The sequence below is a fragment of the Xenopus laevis genome, chromosome 6S (genome assembly GCF_017654675.1).
Source record: "Xenopus laevis strain J_2021 chromosome 6S, Xenopus_laevis_v10.1, whole genome shotgun sequence".
In the NCBI taxonomy this organism is placed as follows: Eukaryota; Metazoa; Chordata; class Amphibia; order Anura; family Pipidae; genus Xenopus; species Xenopus laevis.
In genome coordinates, this window is record NC_054382.1 from 136,153,326 (window position 1) to 136,173,860 (window position 20,535).

At 43.9% G+C, this 20,535-nt stretch overlaps 1 protein-coding gene across 2 annotated transcripts; it reads left to right on the plus strand.

The window, feature by feature from the left end:
• The first annotated feature begins 833 nt into the window (after positions 1–833).
• Positions 834–18,752, plus strand: LOC108695481 (tonsoku-like protein). Of its 2 annotated transcripts, none has more exons than XM_041568233.1 (17): positions 834–1,135; positions 3,007–3,102; positions 3,448–3,590; positions 4,063–4,225; positions 4,777–4,906; positions 6,729–6,900; positions 7,040–7,154; positions 7,430–7,575; positions 7,686–7,838; positions 8,928–9,053; positions 10,274–10,436; positions 13,915–13,976; positions 14,074–14,163; positions 17,009–17,081; positions 17,167–17,330; positions 17,517–17,632; positions 17,845–18,752. In XM_041568233.1, the coding sequence occupies exons 1-17, from the start codon at positions 1,114–1,116 to the stop codon at positions 17,867–17,869; spliced, it is 1,959 nt and encodes a 652-aa protein (XP_041424167.1). In that variant the 5' UTR covers positions 834–1,113; the 3' UTR covers positions 17,870–18,752. The 2 variants fall into 2 exon arrangements, with proteins under 2 accessions (XP_041424167.1, XP_018079500.1); XM_018224011.2 differs by having other exon boundaries at positions 835–1,135; positions 4,780–4,906.
• Positions 18,753–20,535: the final 1,783 nt, after the last annotated feature.

Consider the following 20,535-nt stretch of genomic DNA (forward strand, 5'->3'; position numbering starts at 1 on the left):
CTAAGTTGGGGCCAAAGCCTGAGGTAGAAGTTGCTCAGAGACTAAGTTGGGGCCAGAGCCTGAGAAAGAAGTTGCTCAGAGACTAAGTTGGGGCCAAATCCTGAGGTAGAAGTTGCTCAGAGACTAAGTTGGGGCCAAAGCCTGAGAAAGAAGTTGCTCAGAGACTAAGTTGGGGCCAAATCCTGAGGTAGAAGTTGCTCAGAGACTAAGTTGGGGCCAAAGCCTGAGAAAGAAGTTGCTCAGAGACTAAGTTGGGGCCAAAGCCTGAGGTAGAAGTTGCTCAGAGACTAAATTGGGGCCAAATCCTGAGGTAGAAGTTGCTCAGAGACTAAGTTGGGGCCAAAGCCTGAGAAAGAAGTAGCTCAGAGACTAAATAGGGGCCAAAGCCTGAGGGAGTTGAGAGCCTGAAGGCCTAGTGAATTGTGCCAATGACATCAGGGCGCTTGTAAAGAAGAATCAGACGTCGGGTGATGACAAGACTCTGTCTCTGCCGTTCAATAACCAATTCCCAGGGATTAGGAAGCGCCGGGGGATTTTGCCCCGTTAGTTACTGTTCCCCGGGACTTCCTGTGACTGTGAGGGGGGACGAGTAGGAGAGAACACGCTGAAGCCGTAAAGTTGTTTGGGAAGTAAATAGAAGACTCTTCCCCAGAACACGAGATGATTGTGAGTAAAGCTCAGTGTGACACAAGTCCCGCCCGTCTCTCTCTCTCTCTCTCTCTCTCTGCAGACATTACCATAAAGGGGAGGAGACAGGTCAGCCGTGAAACACGATAGGCTGGTCACTGTCATGGGGCGTTTCTGAACCCGATCTTATGTGTCCGAATGCGCGATCACGTGATCAGATTCCGAAGAAACGAAACTTAGCGCCTATTGAGTAACATCATGTTAGGCTGCTCTGTCCCCATTGGCTGAAAGGTCAGTGTGTGCGCCGAGACTGAGACCCAACACCTCAACTGGCCGGAAAAAAGCCCCTGGGAGTGCGGAACAAATAGAGAAACATCAGTTGTCACGTGTCCCTAAGTCACTTTCCTCTCCACAAATACGAGTCGCTCTCTGTACCGCATGGGCGGGGCCTGTGACATCACAAATCACTGACTGAACTGGGACAGAATGAGTGAGCGGGAAATCAGAGGTGAGTACTGCCCCCCCATATACTGACACTGACATCAGTCCTACTCCCCCGAGTAAATCAGGGACCCCCCAACCTGTAGCTCGTGAGGAACATGTTACTGTCCGACCCCTTGGATGTTACTCCCAGTGGCCTCAAAGCTGCACATTCTTTTTCAATTCCAGACTTGGACTGAACTGAGTCTCTTGTGACTGTCAGTCCTCTCAGGGCCTGTCTGTAGCCAATCACAGCCCTTACTGGCCCCCCAGCATCTCGTTATATTGCAATCTGGCTCACCAGTAACAACCAAGTGGGGGACTCCCGAGTAAGAGTGTGAGTAAGAGATGTGAGCAAGGGAGTGTGAGTAATGTATGAGTAACGGAGTGTGAGTAAAAGTGTTAGTAAGCATTGAGTAAGCAAGTGCAAAAAAGGGAGTGTGAGTAAAGTATGAGTAAAAAAAGTGTGAATAAGACAAGGTGAGTAAGGTATGAATAAGAGTGTATAATCGGGAGAGTGAGTAAAGTATGAGTAAGAGAGTATGCTTGTTAGTAAAAAATGTAGTTTATTACATAGTTTTTTAAAAACATTAAACAATCCCCTTATAGCACCTAACGCGTTTCATGCTTCCTAGCACTTAGTCATAGGCAGTGTGAGTGCTAGGAAGCATGAAACGCGTTAGGCACTATAAGGGGATTGTTTAATGTTTTTAAATAACGATGTAATAAACGACATTTTTTTTTACTAACAAGCATACTCTAGAATATTATTGAAGTATATATGGTTGTACCTCTGTTTGGTCACTAGAGGATTTCAGCATGCTACCATAACGTTTACTAGACTCTACTCCCAAGTTTACTAATATAATGAATAAGAGAGTGCATGATTGGTAGAGTGCGTAAGGTATGAGTAAGAGAGTGCATTATTGGTAGAGTGCGTAAGGTATGAGTAAGAGAGTGCATGATTGGTAGAGTGAGTAAGGTATGAGTAAGAGAGTGCATGATTGGTAGAGTGAGTAAGGTATGAGTAAGAGAGTGCATGATTGGTAGAGTGCGTAAGGTATGAGTAAGAGAGTGCATGATTGGTAGAGTGAGTAAGGTATGAGTAAGAGAGTGCATGATTGGTAGAGTGCGTAAGGTATGAGTAAGAGAGTGCATGATTGGTAGAGTGCGTAAGGTATGAGTAAGAGAGTGCATGATTGGTAGAGTGCGTAAGGTATGAGTAAGAGAGTGCATTATTGGTAGAGTGCGTAAGGTATGAGTAAGAGAGTGCATGATTGGTAGAGTGAGTAAGGTATGAGTAAGAGAGTGCATGATTGGTAGAGTGCGTAAGGTATGAGTAAGAGAGTGCATGATTGGTAGAGTGCGTAAGGTATGAGTAAGAGAGTGCATGATTGGTAGAGTGAGTAAGGTATGAGTAAGAGAGTGCATGATTGGTAGAGTGAGTAAGGTATGAGTAAGAGAGTGCATGATTGGTAGAGTGAGTAAGGTATGAGTAAGAGAGTGCATGATTGGTAGAGTGCGTAAGGTATGAGTAAGAGAGTGCATGATTGGTAGAGTGCGTAAGGTATGAGTAAGAGAGTGCATGATTGGGAGAGTGAGTAAGGTATGAGTAAGAGAGTGCATGATTGGTAGAGTGAGTAAGGTATGAGTTGCCATAAGTGTGTAGAACAGAGCCAGGTGTCACTATAGCCAGTAAGTGAATGGAGGTGAGTTTGTTGCAGACTGAGTGGGAAGTCCAGGGGGCACAAGACAGAGGAACATTGGGCAGGAAAACAATTTGCTCAGTGTTGATTGTTTTGCACCTCGTCCTGTAGCTCCAGCCCTGAATTCTCTGTATATCCAGTTTATACTGGTGAAGGGTAATTGTGCTGTAACATTGTGTTGCTTGTGCCCCAGAACTAGAGAAGGCAAAATGCAAAGCTCAGAGGTCGCACAACCTAAAGGAGGAGGAGTCCGTGTGTAACCAGCTGGGGGAGCTACTGGCCCACAATGGTGAGTTATTATTGGCTTCTGTGGCTTCTCTCCTGCTTCATTAGCCTATAGAAACCCAGCAACTGCTGCAGTATAGGTGGGACCGGCAGCCATATTTGCTACTGGCAGTTTGGACTGGAGAGCTGTTTATATGGAATGCAGTCCTGCTGGAGAATAGCCACCTCCATACTGGAATGCCAACGAAATCCTCACATTCTCTTATGGTGGCTTTTATTGGCCATTCTCCATTGTCCCCTGCCCCCCCAATGACTGTTTCTGATTAATTCTGTGCATCAGAGAGTGACCCGGGGAACATCATGGAAGTAGGACATTTGCAACATGTTTTCCCCTTTTTGTCTCCATTAGGACGTTTTCAGGAGGCTATAGAGGAACATATCCGGGAAGGGATGATCTGTGAGCAGTTAGGGGATGTGATTGGCTGTGCCTTGGCCAATGGGAAAATTGGAGAGTGCTTGGCCAAATTGGGGAACTATGAAGCAGCACTGCAGGTAACTCTTGGGGCTATGTGGGTAGTGTGGATGGCAGCTCTTGGTGGGTACTAGGTGGGCAGTACAGAAGGTAAGTCTTGGTACTGGGTGGGCAGGACAGAAGGTAAGTCTTGGTACTGGGTGGGCAGGACAGAAGGTAAGTCTTGGTACTGGGTGGGCAGGACAGAAGGTAAGTCTTGGTACTGGGTGGGCAGGACAGAAGGTAAGTCTTGGTACTGGGCAGGCAGAAATGAAGGCAACCGGTGGGCAGCACTTAGGGTAATGCAAGTAACAAGGGAGGCAGCTGTGAAAGTGAATCCTGGTTATATATCAGGTCAGAGGGTGGAGTTACAGGTACAGGTGAGGCACATGGAGGCAGATGTTTATGGCTGATATTACTGAGTGAGGGGTCTGTGTGGAGAATGTGTGTGAGGATTCTGAGGTACAGAGACCACATTTGAGAGATGGAATGTTATATTGTTTGTCTCTGCAGCACCAGCACCTCCATTTGGATCTGGCACTGTCTGACAATTGTGCCGTAGAGGAGCAGAAAGCCCTGGCCTCCATGGGCCACTCCTACCTGGGCATGGCCGACACTGGGCACGCAGAGGAAGCCTGGCTGAGTAGCCTGGACATATTAGATACAAGACTGCAAGGTAAAGTGCAACCACTGGGGTTACTCTGTCCCTGGTCTGGAATCTACTGGGGATCTGGGGAGTAACAACTGGGTATTGTTGTCCTTGTGCTCTGAATACTTACTGATGGGGGTACTTGCTCTTGATGATGTGCTTGATAGGGTTAAACACTGCACTGTGGGTCTGGACTGTACGATAGGGGGGCGCTTGAGCTTTGCGCTATTGCTCTGCATGATGTGCTTGATAGGGTTAAACACTGCACTGTGGGTCTGGACTGTACGATAGGGGGGCGCTTGAGCTTTGCGCTATTGCTCTGCATGATGTGCTTGATAGGGTTAAACACTGCACTGTGGGTCTGGACTGTACGATAGGGGGGTGCTTGAGCTTTGCACTATTGCTCTGCATGATGTGCTTGATAGGGTTAAACACTGCACTGTGGGTCTGGACTGTATGATAGCGGGTGCTTGAGCTTTGCGCTATTGCTCTGGATGATACGTCGAGCGTTGCTTTGGGGACACAGGGTTGAAGAGTTGGGGGTGTCTCTGTACATAAGGGGCTTATTTGCCATTTAGCAGAGGTCCCTGAGAGAGAGCTGAATGAGATGAGAGCCCGACTGTACCTGGATCTGGGACTCCTGTACGACCAACTGAATGACACCGACAAGTGCAGCTTCTACATCGGGAGGAGCATCTTCATTTTTGAGTAATTGAATGTCTCTGTTTGTGGCCCCGGCCCTGCCATGCATTTACTCACATTGCCTGGGGCCAACACAGACTCCTCACTTTTCTCTCTCTGGCTGTGACTCCAAAACACTGATTTCTATGCTCTCTGTCTGTCTCGCTCTCTTTTTTTGTGGCTCCACCAATTCTGTGGCGACGTTGGGAAACAAGCAGGTGTTCCCATGATATGCCCTCCATGAGCTGGACAACATCGGGATGATTTGATTGTTTAGCAGCTTTGATTGGTCTGTGTTTGTCGGAGGGCCCCACACAGATAAGGGATGGCTAGGTAGCTTATCTGTCCACTAGATGGGTGTCCTAGTCCTTTGGGCTTGACCCCAGGCCAAGACTTACACCCTGGGGGAAGCTTTGGCAGAACCCAGGGTAGACGGGACTCCCCCCTAGCTGCAAGGGGAATGGGAGTCCAAACGGCCCTAAGCCCCCTCGGGGGGCGGGGATGGTGGGGCTCACTCTAGTTCGCAAAGGTGGACCCACCAGCTCATGCTGTCCTTTTGGCCTAGCCTGGGACACTTGAGCAACGGAGCCCATGCCTTCGTATAGGACTCGGAAAGGATGATTCCATATCATCTGTCCATGTATGGGGCCCTCTAACAGGCCTGATTGATATCTGGTTGAAAATTGGCTCAATATTGATCAGACAGGTTTAAAAATCCCATTAGGGCGACGCCTGAAAGGATAAGTAAACCCAAAGGTGCCAATTTGGTGTAGATCTGTTTAGATGGAATGCGGTTGGGGTCAGTGCACCTTGCTGGAGAATAGCTGCCTCCATACTGTACTTTTGTAATATACATTCATTATTTATTTGGTTTTTATCCCAAGATATTAAGGGATACATGTGCTGTTAATATGAATGAATTGTGTTACAACAGCGCCACCTGCTGGTCAGTTTCCCACCAGTCTGACCAGCAAGTAGTCAAGGAAGTTGTCAGGAGAAAGAAAGAGGCTGATGTTCTTCTGCTTAGGAAAGATGTGAGAAAGGTTTCTAATTTTATTCCTAAGCAGAAGAACATCAGCCTCTTTCTTTCTCCTGACAACTTCCTTGACTACTTGCTGGTCAGACTGGTGGGAAAATGACCAGCAGGTGGCGCTGTTGGAATAAAATGTATTCATATTAACAGCACATGTATCCCTTAATATCTCGGAATAAAAACCAAATAAATAATGAATGTATATTACAAAAGTACTTAGAATAGTCCCCTCATCCATTTTACATTCACTTATTATAAAGGTCTACTTATCCTTTCATTTACCATCGCTGCAATCTGATTGGATCAGCCTGGTATAACCCAGCTTGGCAAATGGTCAGACCTTTATGTGAATGTCCTGCTTAAAGGGGAACTATCTTGAGAAATTGACATTTAACATAAGCTTCAGCATTAAATATTCTGCATTGTTTCTGAAATAATCAAGTTTATCTTCACTATTCCTCTCTCAGCATCTGTTTCTCTTCATTCTGTCTTCATGCAGCAGTTGGGTGTCAGATATTCACTGACAGTTAGATCCAATATATCTTATAGGGGGGCTCCTTTTGCCTAGAAGATGTATTAGAGGTCACTCTATTAAACTCACCAGACATCATGTCTCTCTACATGCAGAATTTGTGCAAAAGGCAGTTATTTTGTTACATTTTGTTTGTACTGGAATCAGTTATTTGAATGACTTATTTCAGTATGATGCTCATATTAAATTTTAATTTTCACAATAGTTCCCCTTTAAGTCTGTGCTTTCTGCAGCAATTCCATCATTCTGTTTATGGCTTTATCTTATGTCCATGTCTCCACTAGACAGTACCAGCTGTACCAGGACCTGTACAGAGCCAACATCAGCCTGGCAGGGATCCATATGCGCAATAAGGAGCATTCCAAGGCCATTGAATGTGGGGAGGCTGCTGGGAGGTGGGCGCGCTGTCTGCGTGACAGACACAAGGAGAGTGAATGCTTTCAAATCGTTGGCCAGGTAAGAGCTGTGAGTGCTTGGGAGGCTTTAATACTGGGGGGCATTATAAATTGTACTGGGGAACAGAATGAAACACACTCTTATATCAACATCACAAATTGCTTCACTTCATGGGCTCCATCCCCTCATCTCATCTCAGGCGTTACTGTCCCTGGGGAATTTATCTGCTGGAAAACGCGCCATTAGGAAATCCTTTATTCTGGGTTCCCGGGATCTGAAGGACTCAGATATCATGTGCAGGAACCTGAAATACGGTAAAGTATTTTGTCTGCTGATTGTACAGTGAGAGGAAGGTGATCAGGAGATTTGGTTAAAAGGATAGGCATCACCAGCAGGAGGAAAGATACTTTCTTGGCACTTTACAGATTTTTTTCTTATGTTAAACCAGTAACCAGTTAGAGCCTTTTATTCCATACTTATGTTCCTTTATACAAGATATTGTGCAACAGGGTGTGCAGCTGATGGCACCCCCCCTAGTCCCCAAATTGCCTTCCAATCAGTATGTGACCACCTCACTTCTCTCCTGCAGCGATGAAAGGTTGCCGACTGGAGGAGGCCTTGTCTGAGCTGAGTGAAGAGGATCAGCAGGGGGCGCTATGTCTCTATGAGCAGCTGGGTGACCTCTGTTGTAAACTTGGCTGCTACACAAGAGCCGTAGAGTACTACAAACTGCAGGTAAGTACCACAAACCCACAATTCAATTGCCCTATGGCTCTGGTTGCTGTATACTGTAATTGGACTGTTGTCATCTTGTGACTCGAATCATATTTCTCCCCTTGTCCCAGCTCAACTGCGCTGAGTCACTGGGAAAGTCGGAGCGGGAACTGGCAGTTATTCACGTGTCCTTAGCTGTCACCTTTACTGACCTGAAGAACCACACACAGGCTGTGAAGCATTACCAGGCTGAGCTGGAACTGAGGAAGGGGAATCCTTCTGAGGTGAGTTCACCCAATGGATTCATTTAGTATAGTCATGGAGGCAAGTAAAAAAGGCAACACAAAATCACACACTGGCAAGTGCATTGTCAATGGGCAAAACGCAGCCCTGTATTAGCGTTTAATGCTCTGCTGCACTTTGTTCCTGCCTGCTCCGCCAAAATTATACCCCTAAATGATTCACAAGTTGTGATAGGGGCACCTACTTCCTGCCTGCCACCCCCCCCACATAATCACCTGCAACTTATGGTTATCACTTTGCTATGTACCATGGGTTGTGTTGGCAGCGCAGGAGAGTATATGCTACGGGTGAGATCTCTACCCCTGTCCTGAAATGAGGCCTCCAGTGCTTCAAGCATAATTTGGTTTTGTCTGGAGCACAAGTTGGAACTGAAAGTATTGTGTGGGAAATCATTGACAAACAAACAGACACAACGTTTCAGCCTTTCCCTCTGCTTTGTCTCAGAGAAGTACAGAGAAGATGCGGAGATGACCGTCGCCTCCATGCCAGGCAGCAGCTTGCTAGTTACGGGTTGCAGTAGAAAGTAGTAGTAGAATGTATGGCCCGATCGCACATCCTGGCCTTCTGTAAATAATGCCCGGTGCTCGGTGAAGGGGGGTTCGGCACCCTCTCAAACATATAATTCCAAGAAAATCATTGGCACTCACAGCTGATTCAAGCAGTAGAAAGTAGGACATTGCAGTTAAGAAGTATACAAAAAATTCAAGGTGGGAGTTATAAAGACTTTATTAGGATATACATAAGCCTAACGCGTTTCGTGCCTGAGTGGCCACTTACTCATAGCCTATGTATCTCCTAATAAAGTCCCTCGGGCGCAGGAAAGGTAACTGCTATGGGGGAGGGGGTTGAGGCGTCACAGGAACAGGAGGGGATAGACTTGCCTCTGCTCCCTGTGCAGTTGACTAGGTGGCACCATAATCCAGCTCTACGCTACTCGCTGGCTTTGCTTCATTATAAAAGCAGAGTAATAATTTTTCTTCCAGACCATGACCCAGTCCCTAAGCCCAGGCCCTTTACTGTAACGAGTCCGTCCTGAGAATAATCCAACCTGTCCCTCTGTCCCTATGTAGGAATGTAAGACTTGGATGAGCATTGCTGTGTGTTATGAGGAGGATGGACGAGAGCTCAGAGACATACAGAGTTGCCTCTCCAGTGCATTGCAGTGTGCCCGGCGGGCAGGGAAATCTGCACTGCAGGTAAGTTAACTCCTCCCACTGCACAACTCCCCGCATACTCTCACTGTCTCCATCGTGTGTAAGTTTTCCCAGTGTGCAGATCAGAGGAGCGGCTGTGTCTCTGCGTTACACTATTAAGTACAAACACATTCAATTCATTGTTTTTGGAATTGACAGGAAAGATTGGGCTGAATATCAAATCAAACAACATGATTTATATATATATGAACATTTGAAAAAAAAATAAACAATTTGCATGACCTGTGAAGGATCTGACATAGCATGGTAACATAATAGTGACATAGTGAGTGAGGTTGAAAAAAAGACACCCAGCCATCATCAATTCCATTCCCTTTATCAGCTCAGTCGCTCTTCTCTGTACTTTCTCTATTTCATTACTGCCCCCCTTATATATTTATATATAGTAATCATATCCCCTTATATATTTATATATAGTGATCATATCCCATTTATATATAGTGATCCTATCCCCCTTATATATTTATATATAGTGATCATATCCCCTTATATATTTATATATAGTGATCATATCCCATTTATATATAGTGATCATATCCCCTTATATATTTATATATAGTGATCATATCCCCCTTATATATTTATATATAGTGATCATATCCCCCTTATATATTTATATATAGTGATCATATCCCATTTATATATAGTGATCATATCCCCTTATATATTTATATATAGTGATCATATCCCATTTATATATAGTGATCATATCCCCTTATATATTTATATATAGTGATCATATCCCCTTATATATTTATATATAGTGATCATATCCCCCTTATATATTTATATATAGTGATCATATCCCCCTTATATATTTATATATAGTGATCATATCCCCCTTATATATTTATATATAGTGATCATATCCCCTTATATATTTATATATAGTGATCATATCCCCCTTAACTGTCTCTTCTCCAGTGTAACAATCACAACTTGCTTTCCCCATAACTGATCCCTTCCATTCCCTTTGTACATGCAGATATACATACAGAACTGAATGGATATAAGAGACGTTTTTACTCTGTAGAAGCTCAGAAATGGCACAAGTGCAGGATGTACTAACATATATATTTATTTCAGTTGAAATAAGCGCTGCCATACTGCTGGCTGCACTAACACCAGTGTTCGAGTGTATGGCATGTCTATTTCTGTTGGTAGATAGATGCTGAGACTTTGTTGTTTTTATTGGTTCTCAGTGGAAGGTTTTTCACCAGCTGATGGACCTGCAGGAGAAGTTTGGGAACCAACAATCCAGGGGAACAAAGGCAATGTTACAGAAACTGCACTCAGACCCTGATGGGGAGAGAATTGACGAGGAGGAGAGTGAGCCCCTGCGGGAGCGAGACCTGGAGCTGAGTGGTGAGAACTTGTCTTTCTTTGTACCCTCTTCTTTCTGCCCACACCTGCCATTGTGTCTCCCATCTTCTATTACTCCTTGTTCAGCCATTCTCTCTCCCACCTTAGTTATTGCCTGTGCCTGTTATTCTCTCTCAGCTTCCCATTAAAAACTATTTTCTATTATGTCCTGGGGACACGGGAACAATGGGGTTATTTACCCTAGAATGAAGAGTAGGGCTCAATATATGATCACAGATCACTATATATAAATATATAAGGGAAGGCAGTAAAGAAATAGAGAAAGAACAGAGAAGAGCAAATAAGCTGATAAACTGGAGAAGAGACAGTTAAGTGGGATATGATCACTATATATAAATATATAAGGGGATATGATCACTATATATAAATATATAAGGGGATATGATCACTATATAGAAATATATAAGGGGGATATGATCACTATATATAAATATAAAGGGGATATCATCACTATATATATATAAATATATAAGGGGGATATGATCACTATATATAAATATATAAGGGGGATATGATCACTATATATAAATATATAAGGGGATATAATCACTATATATAAATATATAAGGGGGATATGATCACTATATATAAATATATAAGGGGATATGATCACTATATATCAATAAATAAGATAATTAGGGCCAAGTCATGTCTGGAGCCCACGCAGAGGATGCTCTTCTGGATGAAGGTCTTCTTAGTGGAAACAAAGGAGTAAGAGAGCTCATATCTGGCACCTTATCCTATTCTACATTCTAATGTTTCGTTACTGCATGAGGGTCAGGGCCACCATCAGGGGGCCACAGGGGGTACAAGTGCACCAGGCCTGAAGAGGGGCCTGGCAGTGCTGAACTTTTCAAAAGAGCCGGGTTCCCCTTTACAGCTCCGAAGCCGTGCCGCCCTTCCGAAGTCCCAAATGCAGAAGTGCAGAAAAGCCTTAGTCCCGAAGTGGCGAAAAGACCCGAAGTAACGAAACAGCCAAAATTTAAGTCCCGAAGCGATGAATAGACCAGAAGTCCCGAAAACAGCCAAAATTGAAGTCCCGAAGCGATGAATAGACCAGAAGTCACGACAACAGCCGGAATTGAAGTACAGAAGCAGCAAAAAGACCTGAAGTCAAGATAGGAGGCGAAGCTGAATTCCTGAAGCCACAGGTTCAATTTTTTTTAACTTCTAAGGCGGGCCCTGGCGCCAATGTTTTTTTAAAAAATATTCTTTGGGGCCCGAATTTTTTTTGCTTGTAAGGGGGCTCTGGCACCAATGTTTTTTATAAAAAAACTTATTGGAGGCCCTGGCGCCAATGATTTATTTTTAGTTACTTATAAAGGGGGCCCCGGTCACCAATTTTTTAAGAAAACTTTTATGGGGGCCCTGGCACCACAGGTTTTTTTTTACTTATAAGGGGGCCCTGACCATCAGTAGCTTTTTATAACTTGTGGGGGGTTACCTTTTTAGCGCTGATGTCTGTGTGGTCTTTTAACTGTGGTGTGGGTGGGATCTTGGGTGGGGCTTGGGGAAAATTTTGTTGTACGGGGCCCCGTGATTCCTAATGGCGGCCCTGATGAGGGTTCTTGATGTCAGTAAGTATCGCCTAAGAAAGCAGTCTCAGGCCTTGTAGAGGAATATTCTGTCTTTTTTAAAAAAAGTTTGGACATCTCATTCAGAGAATCTCTCGCAGTTTACAAGTTTTTTCCTTCCTTGTTGGTTTCACCCTTTTTATTAAGGTAGAATGTTTGTGGAATCTGTGTAGCAGATGAAAACCACAGGTACCAGCCTTTCAATCTGGGGAACACCTTCTAAATCCAGAATGGGTCAACCAAGAAGTTCACACTAATCAACGTCTTAGAGATCAGATCATACATTGGGTGCAAACACATTGGAAAGATCAGTTAAGAGCACCGTCTGTAAGAGTTCCATCTTTTAAAGCAACTTCAGTGCCATTTGCCAGTCACCAGGGTGACCAGTTCTTTTATTGGACAGACATACATGCCAGGTCCAATGGACTGATAGCCAACGATCTCAACTGCCAACAGGTAGATGTAATGGAATGGAGACTGTACCCATCTTCTTGAAGGACACAAAGCAATCAAAGGGGTAAATGCAACAGCCTCTGAGTTTTTAGGTGTTTTTCCCCCATTGCAGTGATATTCCCAAGAGGATAATGAAAGAGCTGGGCACGTTTATTGTGATTATTCCTTATTGAGCAAAAAGATCCGACTCAGTATTCATATCCCTAGTTCTATCTTCATGTAATAATTCCCTGAGCAGACTGACTCCATAGACTTCTGTAGGTCTGAATGTCACATGAAGGAATGTATGGCTGGAGAATGTTGAGGAACAGAGTCATTTGTAGAGATGCGCCACTGCCTAGGAGAGCCCCATGTGCATTTATGTCAAATATGAATATAATGGCTGCTACTTTTAAGTGGAGGGTAGAAATTACCTTTATGTTGAAAAGTAATGTTAAAATGTCTTTTAGCTAAATTTTGGGCTAGGTGTAGTATTCTATGTGCACATTCAAATCTATCACAGTAATTGTAGTCTACGTAGTCATAGTCGTTTACAAGTTTATGGATAGTGGATATACTGTATATACTCGAATATAAGCCGTCCCGAGTATAAGCCGAGGTACCTAATTTTACCTCCAAAAACTGGGAAAGCTTATTGACTCGAGTATAAGCCGAGGGTGAGAAATGCAGCAGCTTCTGGTAAGTTTCAATAAAAAAATTGAGGGTTTCTGCTCCCATTGGAGGTGCCGGCGTCTCGTTTTTGGATGCCGGCGACCATTCTTGGACGCCGGCGACCATTCTTGGACGCCGGCGAATATTCTTGGAGAGTGTTTTTTGATGCCGGCGACCATTCTTGGACGCCGGCTAATAATCTTGGAGACTGTTCTTGGACGCCGCTGACTGTTCTTGGACGCCGGCAACCGTTTATGCGCTTGACCCGAGTATAAGCCGAGGTAGAGTTTTTTAGCATATTTTGGGGGCTGAAAACTCGGCTTATACTCGAGTATATACGGTACCTCAAGCCAGTTCTCCCATATTTTTCCAAACTTGGACGCAGAGTCACGTGCTTCATATGTAAGTTTAATAAGTGGCAGCATTCGGTTCACTAAGTTTACCCAGTAATTAAATGATGGAGGATACTGATATCTGGGGGGAGGGGGATTTGTTTGGGAAAATCATGTGTAATCTGTTGGGCATCAATTAGTAAAGATGAAGGATCTTGAAGTTTATTAACCTATCCCTAGTTGAAAACTATACAGTATAGAGTATCTGTGGCTTCCTCCCAAATATCATCTATGATTTCCGGTTAAATAGCTTGGCATTTCTGGCGAGAAAGAAGTGGTTTTTGCAAATCTCTGTTTAATTCTGATACTAGTTTCTGGGGTTCAACTGCTCTAAGTATATTTTCGATTTCACCTGAAATATTAATCAGCTTTTTCCGCTTTTTTGCGCAGATGATGACGAGGATCTTGAATGGTATGGAGTATTTGCTCATGGCAAGCGGAGAGTGAACCAGGTGAGACAGGACGTCCAAAAATAATGGTGTATAAGGAGATTGCAAGCTCACAGGGTTGCTCTTTACTTACTCGGTTTCATGCTTCTTTGTCTGACAGTTGATCCGGCGAAATAAGAAAGGCGAGACTGATCTGCACCGTGCCTGTATTAAGGGCGACATTAACCTTGTCAAGACTTTGATAGAGAAGGTAACACTTTTCTAATGCTGATCCATAATAAGGCTTGGGCCACATGACACGGATTCATGGCCTGAGGAGAATCCGCTGCCTCTTCTTCTGCAAGTGGTGGATTTAGTCGAGAAATGCAAAATCTTGCGTTTCGTCTGCCTGCACCAGAGTGGAGGTAATGATCCGGGGCCCCTAACAGAAGCAGAGCAGTGGATTCTCAGCCTGAATTTCTCCACAGGACGAGGTGTGGGGCCCTAGCACTGAATTCACTTGTGCATTTCCCCTAAACCACCCATTCTGCTTCCCATTGACTTTCATGGAAACAACTGAACACACAAGGTACAGGGAGTTTTCCCTTGAAAACAAGCGTTAGAGTTGAGACAAATAACTCCCTGGATCTACTGGGTCAGGTTTCCAGTGGGGATCAGTGGGGTGGTTAGAGGCTGGTGGAAATACGACGGCATAGAAACCAAGTCTTGTGATATTATCTTTAGGGTATTCAAGACTTTGCAAGGGCTGCACCCCTCCTCTGGAACTCTCTCCCACGGTCTGTCCGACTTTCTCCCAACCTTTCTGCTTTCCAGAAATCCTGAAAACGCACTTCTTTCGAGAAGCCTCCCCTCACTCTGCTTAACTACCAAACGCAACACCACATACAGTACCACATTTCTCACCCACTTAATTCCATCTTGCCCACTCCCACACCTTGTGTATTACTCCCTTCCCTTTAGAGTGTAAGCTCTTTTGCATAGGGCCTTCCTCACCTTTTCGTACCTGTATTGATTGTGATGTTTGTTACTCCATATGTTCTATGTATGTAATTCATGTGATTTAGTTGTATAATCACATTTACTTTACAGTGCTACGCAATATGTTGGCGCTATATAAATACATGTTAATAATAATAATAATAAAGGGTAATGGCAGACATGATATATTGTATCTTATCCAGCACAGGAATCAAAACATCCAGAGTCCTATTCCTACCAGGATTAATGTGAATCGCCGGTGTAAAAACATGTGCATCTGGCACCAGCTGAAGTTGCCTAAAGTTCATTTCTGCCTTTCATATGCCCTTGCCTTGGATTTTGATTGTGTTGTGCCCATCTACAACAGGATTATCCACGGGGTTGTTGCACTCATTTTGTTAACATTGCACTGACACAATTGTGTAGGAAGTGTTATGATTTAGTTGATTCCTTCCGCACCCCTCCAACCTCCTCAAGAACTATTTGCTTCTTGAGCAGTCGCCCTGTACTTAGAATAATTAATAAAGAGGAAGTTCCTCTTCCTGAGAAACTGCTGGACATTAAATAGCCGCAGTGTAAGAGACATCTCTTTGGAACGAGAGTGCAAGCTTCATGTGAACAAAATGAGCAGAAGCAAAAGAAGTGGGGCAGTCAGGATCTGAGGAAGGAGCCTTCCACCAGCGACACCTGTTTTTTAGTTTTGGAATCTGAGACTTCGGGGCAGATTCACCAAAGGGCGAATTGTCGCCAGCGACCGGTTCACACACATTGCACCACTTTGGCAGGCGCTACCACTACGCTAATTCACTACTATGCGAAACTGCGCCCTGGGTGCCGAATGCTGGTGACTTTTCACTAACGGCAGTGCGAGCATTTCATAGCGAAGATGCGCTAGCGATCGTTTGTGCCTAGTGAAAATTTGCTAGTGATCTTGCACTTAGGTCAATTTGCATACAGCGGGTAATTTAAAGTTGTATGGACGTCTTTATTATAAATGTTGGTGCAAATGCTTGAAGTTACCACTTTTTATTACAAATGTCCAGGGATCCTTAATAAAGACAAGAGAGTTAATATAATGCCCTACACATGAGCCCACTGTAAAATTAATGTTCCATATGTTCTGAAATGTCTGGAGAAAACCGGTTACCCAAAAAAAGTTTGTTAGGACTTTTGCAGGCAATCCCGCTTAAAAAAAGGAAAAGTCGGCAGCGTTTTTGGAACTTTAATGCATTTTTGGCTCACAGGATATGATGTAACATTGAGGAAGATGTAGCTTCTGTTTAGCACTTCATCGTGTCTGAGGTGGAGAAGTCAAGTCTGTTGAAAGAGGTAACGTTCAGTAAAATCCGCACTTTACTGAATTTGCATAGTAACGACCTTTCGCCAGAGCGAAAAGTCGTTTTGAAATAGAGTGCGAATAAACGCTAGTGGCGTTTGCGATATGCTGCGGATGGTAAAGCTTGTGAAAAGTCGCTAGCCACTTCGCTCTTTAGTAAATCTGCCCCTTTGACATCAGCCCACTTCATCAGAAAGGCAAAAATAAAAATTAGGAACTGCTTGCGTCTCTAACAATGACTGATACAAAAACGTTTTTTACTTGTGGCAATAGTAAAAAGATGCAGGTTGAGAGTTTGACTCCATTAAAAAAAAAAAGACATTTTGGTTACAAGGGCTAAAAAAGCAACTGTACTTAATCATTCCATTTTCTGGATGACCACTCACCCCCTTGAGCTTGATTGTGATTGCCTCCAGGAGCTCATATCAGATTGACATGTTCTAGCCAGCTAATAAAGATAGTCAACTCTAATTCCCCTGGGGTTGCACTTCTTGCAGTGACTTAGTACAGAGCTCCAGCTGTACTTTTGAATTTGCAGAGTGCAAAGTGGGGAGAGACGCACAGATGTGTTGTTTCAAACTCAAGAACTGGCAAGAAGCAGTGACTTACTGTGCACCCCCAGACTGACCAGAGCATTGCGACTTAGCTCATTGGATCAGATCAGGACCAATCCCTGCAAGGACACAGGACTACAAGGCATTATGCAGGTCCCACAGAATCAGTGGATAGAGCCCAATTAAATCTTTCTTTTAAACCCTGTTGTGCTGTTGCTTCCTTACAGGGCCATCCTCTAATGAGCCGAGATAACTGTGGCTGGACTCCACTTCACGAGGCTGCTAACCATGGTCACTTGGGTAAGATATAGATTCATATATGAAATGAAGGCCGGATACTTAGAGGGGCAATTATGTCACTTCTCCCGTCTCTTCTTCTCTCCAGACATTGTGCAGCTTCTCTTAGAAAATGGCAGCAACATTAACGATCGTGGGGGTCACTTGTGTGAAGGAATCACCCCCCTCCATGACGCCCTGTCGAATGGCAAGTTCCACGTGGCCCAGTTGCTAATCCTCCAAGGTGCATCTGTGACTGTGACTAATGACAAGGTGTGTGGCTTGTTACATCACTTCCTGCTCATATGTGGATGTCAGTGGTGATTCTACCTTAACCGATGCCCCAATGCACGTCAATAAATTAGTTCACCAATATTTTTATATTATCCAAACCATCTTTTTTGGCATAACCTTATGATAGATTGGTGTGTATAACACTCTGATTGGTACCCACATTAGGGTGTCACCCCTCTGGGAAGCCTCCAGCAATGGCTCCATGCCAACGGACATCTGAATCAGGAGACCATGAGGAACTGCAAGGAAACACAAACGTTACTAGAGGAAGCTCTGGCCAGGTAATATGTTGGGCGGAATTGGATCGTGCGAGCTTGGAGGTAGAACTTGCTGGGTGAGGTTTAGGTTGTGTTGTTGGATGATGTGAAGCAGAAGGGAGAAGTACTATGTATTGTCATTAATATTTCTACCCTGGGGGGGGGGTGTTGTGTAACATCTTTCTCCACTGCCTGGTCTTGTTGGTAATTATTCTCTGCCTTCTTGTTTTCTGCAGTGGCTGCGGCACTCGCTCAACATGAAATCCCAGAGGAAGAAAAGTAGGGTGACTCTCTCAACTCATCTTCTCCTGTGTGTGTAAATACTTGAGCTGGGAGGGGGGCATATATGGTTGATGAATGTTTAAATTGCTCTAGACTCCTAAAAAACGTATCAAAAAGACCTTCATAGACCAGGAAGATAAGACTGTTGGTATGTCTCGACCTCCTTTCACTGAAATGGACATTCCCCTAGGTGACCCACAAACTAAAATTGAGGAAATATCCTCACTGAATACTACAGAGATCCCTAAATCAATGCTTAATACTCCACAAAGGACAGAACTCATCTTACTCAGAGCAATATAAGACTTGTTGGGAGGTGACCACTCAGGCTGAGATAGACAAAGCCTTTGAGACCTTCAAGAAGGTTGCCTCCATCCCTATATGAGGTCTCTAATGTTATGGGAAATATTCCATTTCTAGCTAACAAGTGATAAAATGATATGAGTAAAGGTTATAATGAGCAAACTCAGTAAAGCAAAGCCTCCTGGTAGCGAAGGACCAAACCGGATCTATAAATCGACCACATCAGACCCTTATCTCTCACTGTTGTGTGGCCTTATTTGTGGACAAGCCTCTCATACTTTTATTATTAAATGCTTTTATATACTATACTCACCTTGCACCTAAACCTTTGTGTAAATATAAATGTGTATATTCGTAAATGTATAAGATAGTTTACTTTTGGATGTATTTCGTTTTGTAACTGTTTCCGTGATTGGTTGTAATTGCGAGCTTTCTGATTGGATGAAGTTTCTTTAAATACTGTTTCTCTTTTTGGTCATTTAGCCTATGAAATGCATAAGGCTTTTCTTTTGTTTGCACTGTGGGTGATATGACTTTTTAATAAACAATATAAGCAGTAGAAGTAGACTGAGGTCCAGTTTGTGTCAGCCTTTTGCTTTATACGGTTTACTCGTGATCTGCTCCTTCAGCTGAAGGCCTGGCCCCCTCGTGTGAAGTGGTGAGTTAACAAATAAGAATGTTCATTCTCATGTCTTTGAATTTATATTATTTGTGGACAACCCTGAATCTTTATCATTTTGGTCGAAAACTGTTATATAGGCTAGAGTCCTGCGCGGAACCAATTTGCTTGGACCCGCAAGTACCTAGGAAGTGCTGTCATTGTTAACCGGAAGTGATATCACTTTAAGTTGGCGTGATCAGAAAAAAAGGAGTAAAACAGTCAGTGATGTCATTAATGATGTCATTGTAAACCAGAAGTGACATCATTAGAAATAGTTGTGATCTGTGTAGCCATGGGGACAGCCATTCAAGCACAGGATACACAGTAGATAACAGATAAGTACTACTATAGTTTATAGAAACAAGCTGCTGTGTAGCCATGGGGGCAGCCATTCAAGCACAGGATACACAGTAGATAACAGATAAGTACTACTATAGTTTATAGAAACAAGCTGCTGTGTAGCCATGGGGGCAGCCATTCAAGCACAAGATACACAGTAGATAACAGATAAGTACTACTATAGTTTATAGAAACAAGCTGCTGTGTAGCCATGGGGGCAGCCATTCAAGCACAGGATACACAGTAGATAACAGATAAGTACTACTATAGTTTATATAAACAAGCTGCTGTGTAGCCATGGGGGCAGCCATTCAAGCACAGGACACACAGTAGATAACAGATAAGTTCTGAAGAATCCCATTGTATGCTACAGAGCTTATTCATTATGTGCTTTTTATCCTGTGCCTTTTCTCCTTTTTCCAGCTTGAATGCTTGAGCAGCTTGTTTATACCAGCAGGTCAGAGAGTTGTCATTCATAGGATTTGAATAGGGTGAAACAAAGGTGAGCAGAAAATGGAACTATACAGGGAGAGCTAAGGTTTCCACCCGGCTGGGATACTGGCCTAGCCTGTAAGACACCAGCCGGTGATGTAGATGTAGATGTACCCTTAAGAGAAGCTCTTAACCTGCCCCTAATCCCCTCGAAACTTGCTCCTCTACCCGCCTTCTGGCCATTGCGCAATGTGGCTCCACCCATCTTTTATGCCACTACCCGCCTCTTTTACATCACGCCCGCCCCTTTTGTTCTCGCTCCACCACCTGCTGGTTGAAATGTTATGAAAAGGTGGCCACCCTAGGGAGAGCTGTTTTATCCTGTCCATCTACTCACCCCTGTGTTCCTTAAAACTAGATGAAGTGCCAAGTGGGTGCAGCCCACAGTCCCCAAATATGGGAGCACCTGACTCCTCTCCCGCAGCCATGAAAGGTTGTCTACTTGTTAATGGATCACATACAAGATGTTGTTCTTGAGAATGGAATTATGGGTAGGAATGAACATGGCTTTCTGAAGCATCGGTCATTTCAGACTAATTGAATTGCTTTTTTGATGAGGTAAGTAATACCTTGGAGAATGGGGGTGCAGTAGTCACACAGTGGGGTGCAGTACATTTGATTTTTGCTAAAGCGTTTCATACAGTGTTGCATAGACTTGGGCTTTTTAATCTTGGGGCTGTTGCTGTCTGTACATTGATAGAAACTGGGATTGGGGCCACTTTAATTGAATTTGTTAATTGTGAGAAGGTACAACATACAATGCGCTGTCCCTCCAGGGCTATTTATAATCCATTGTATAAATAAACTTACTGTATGGGGAGAGGTAGGTACCTACAGAGGTTTGTGTTTC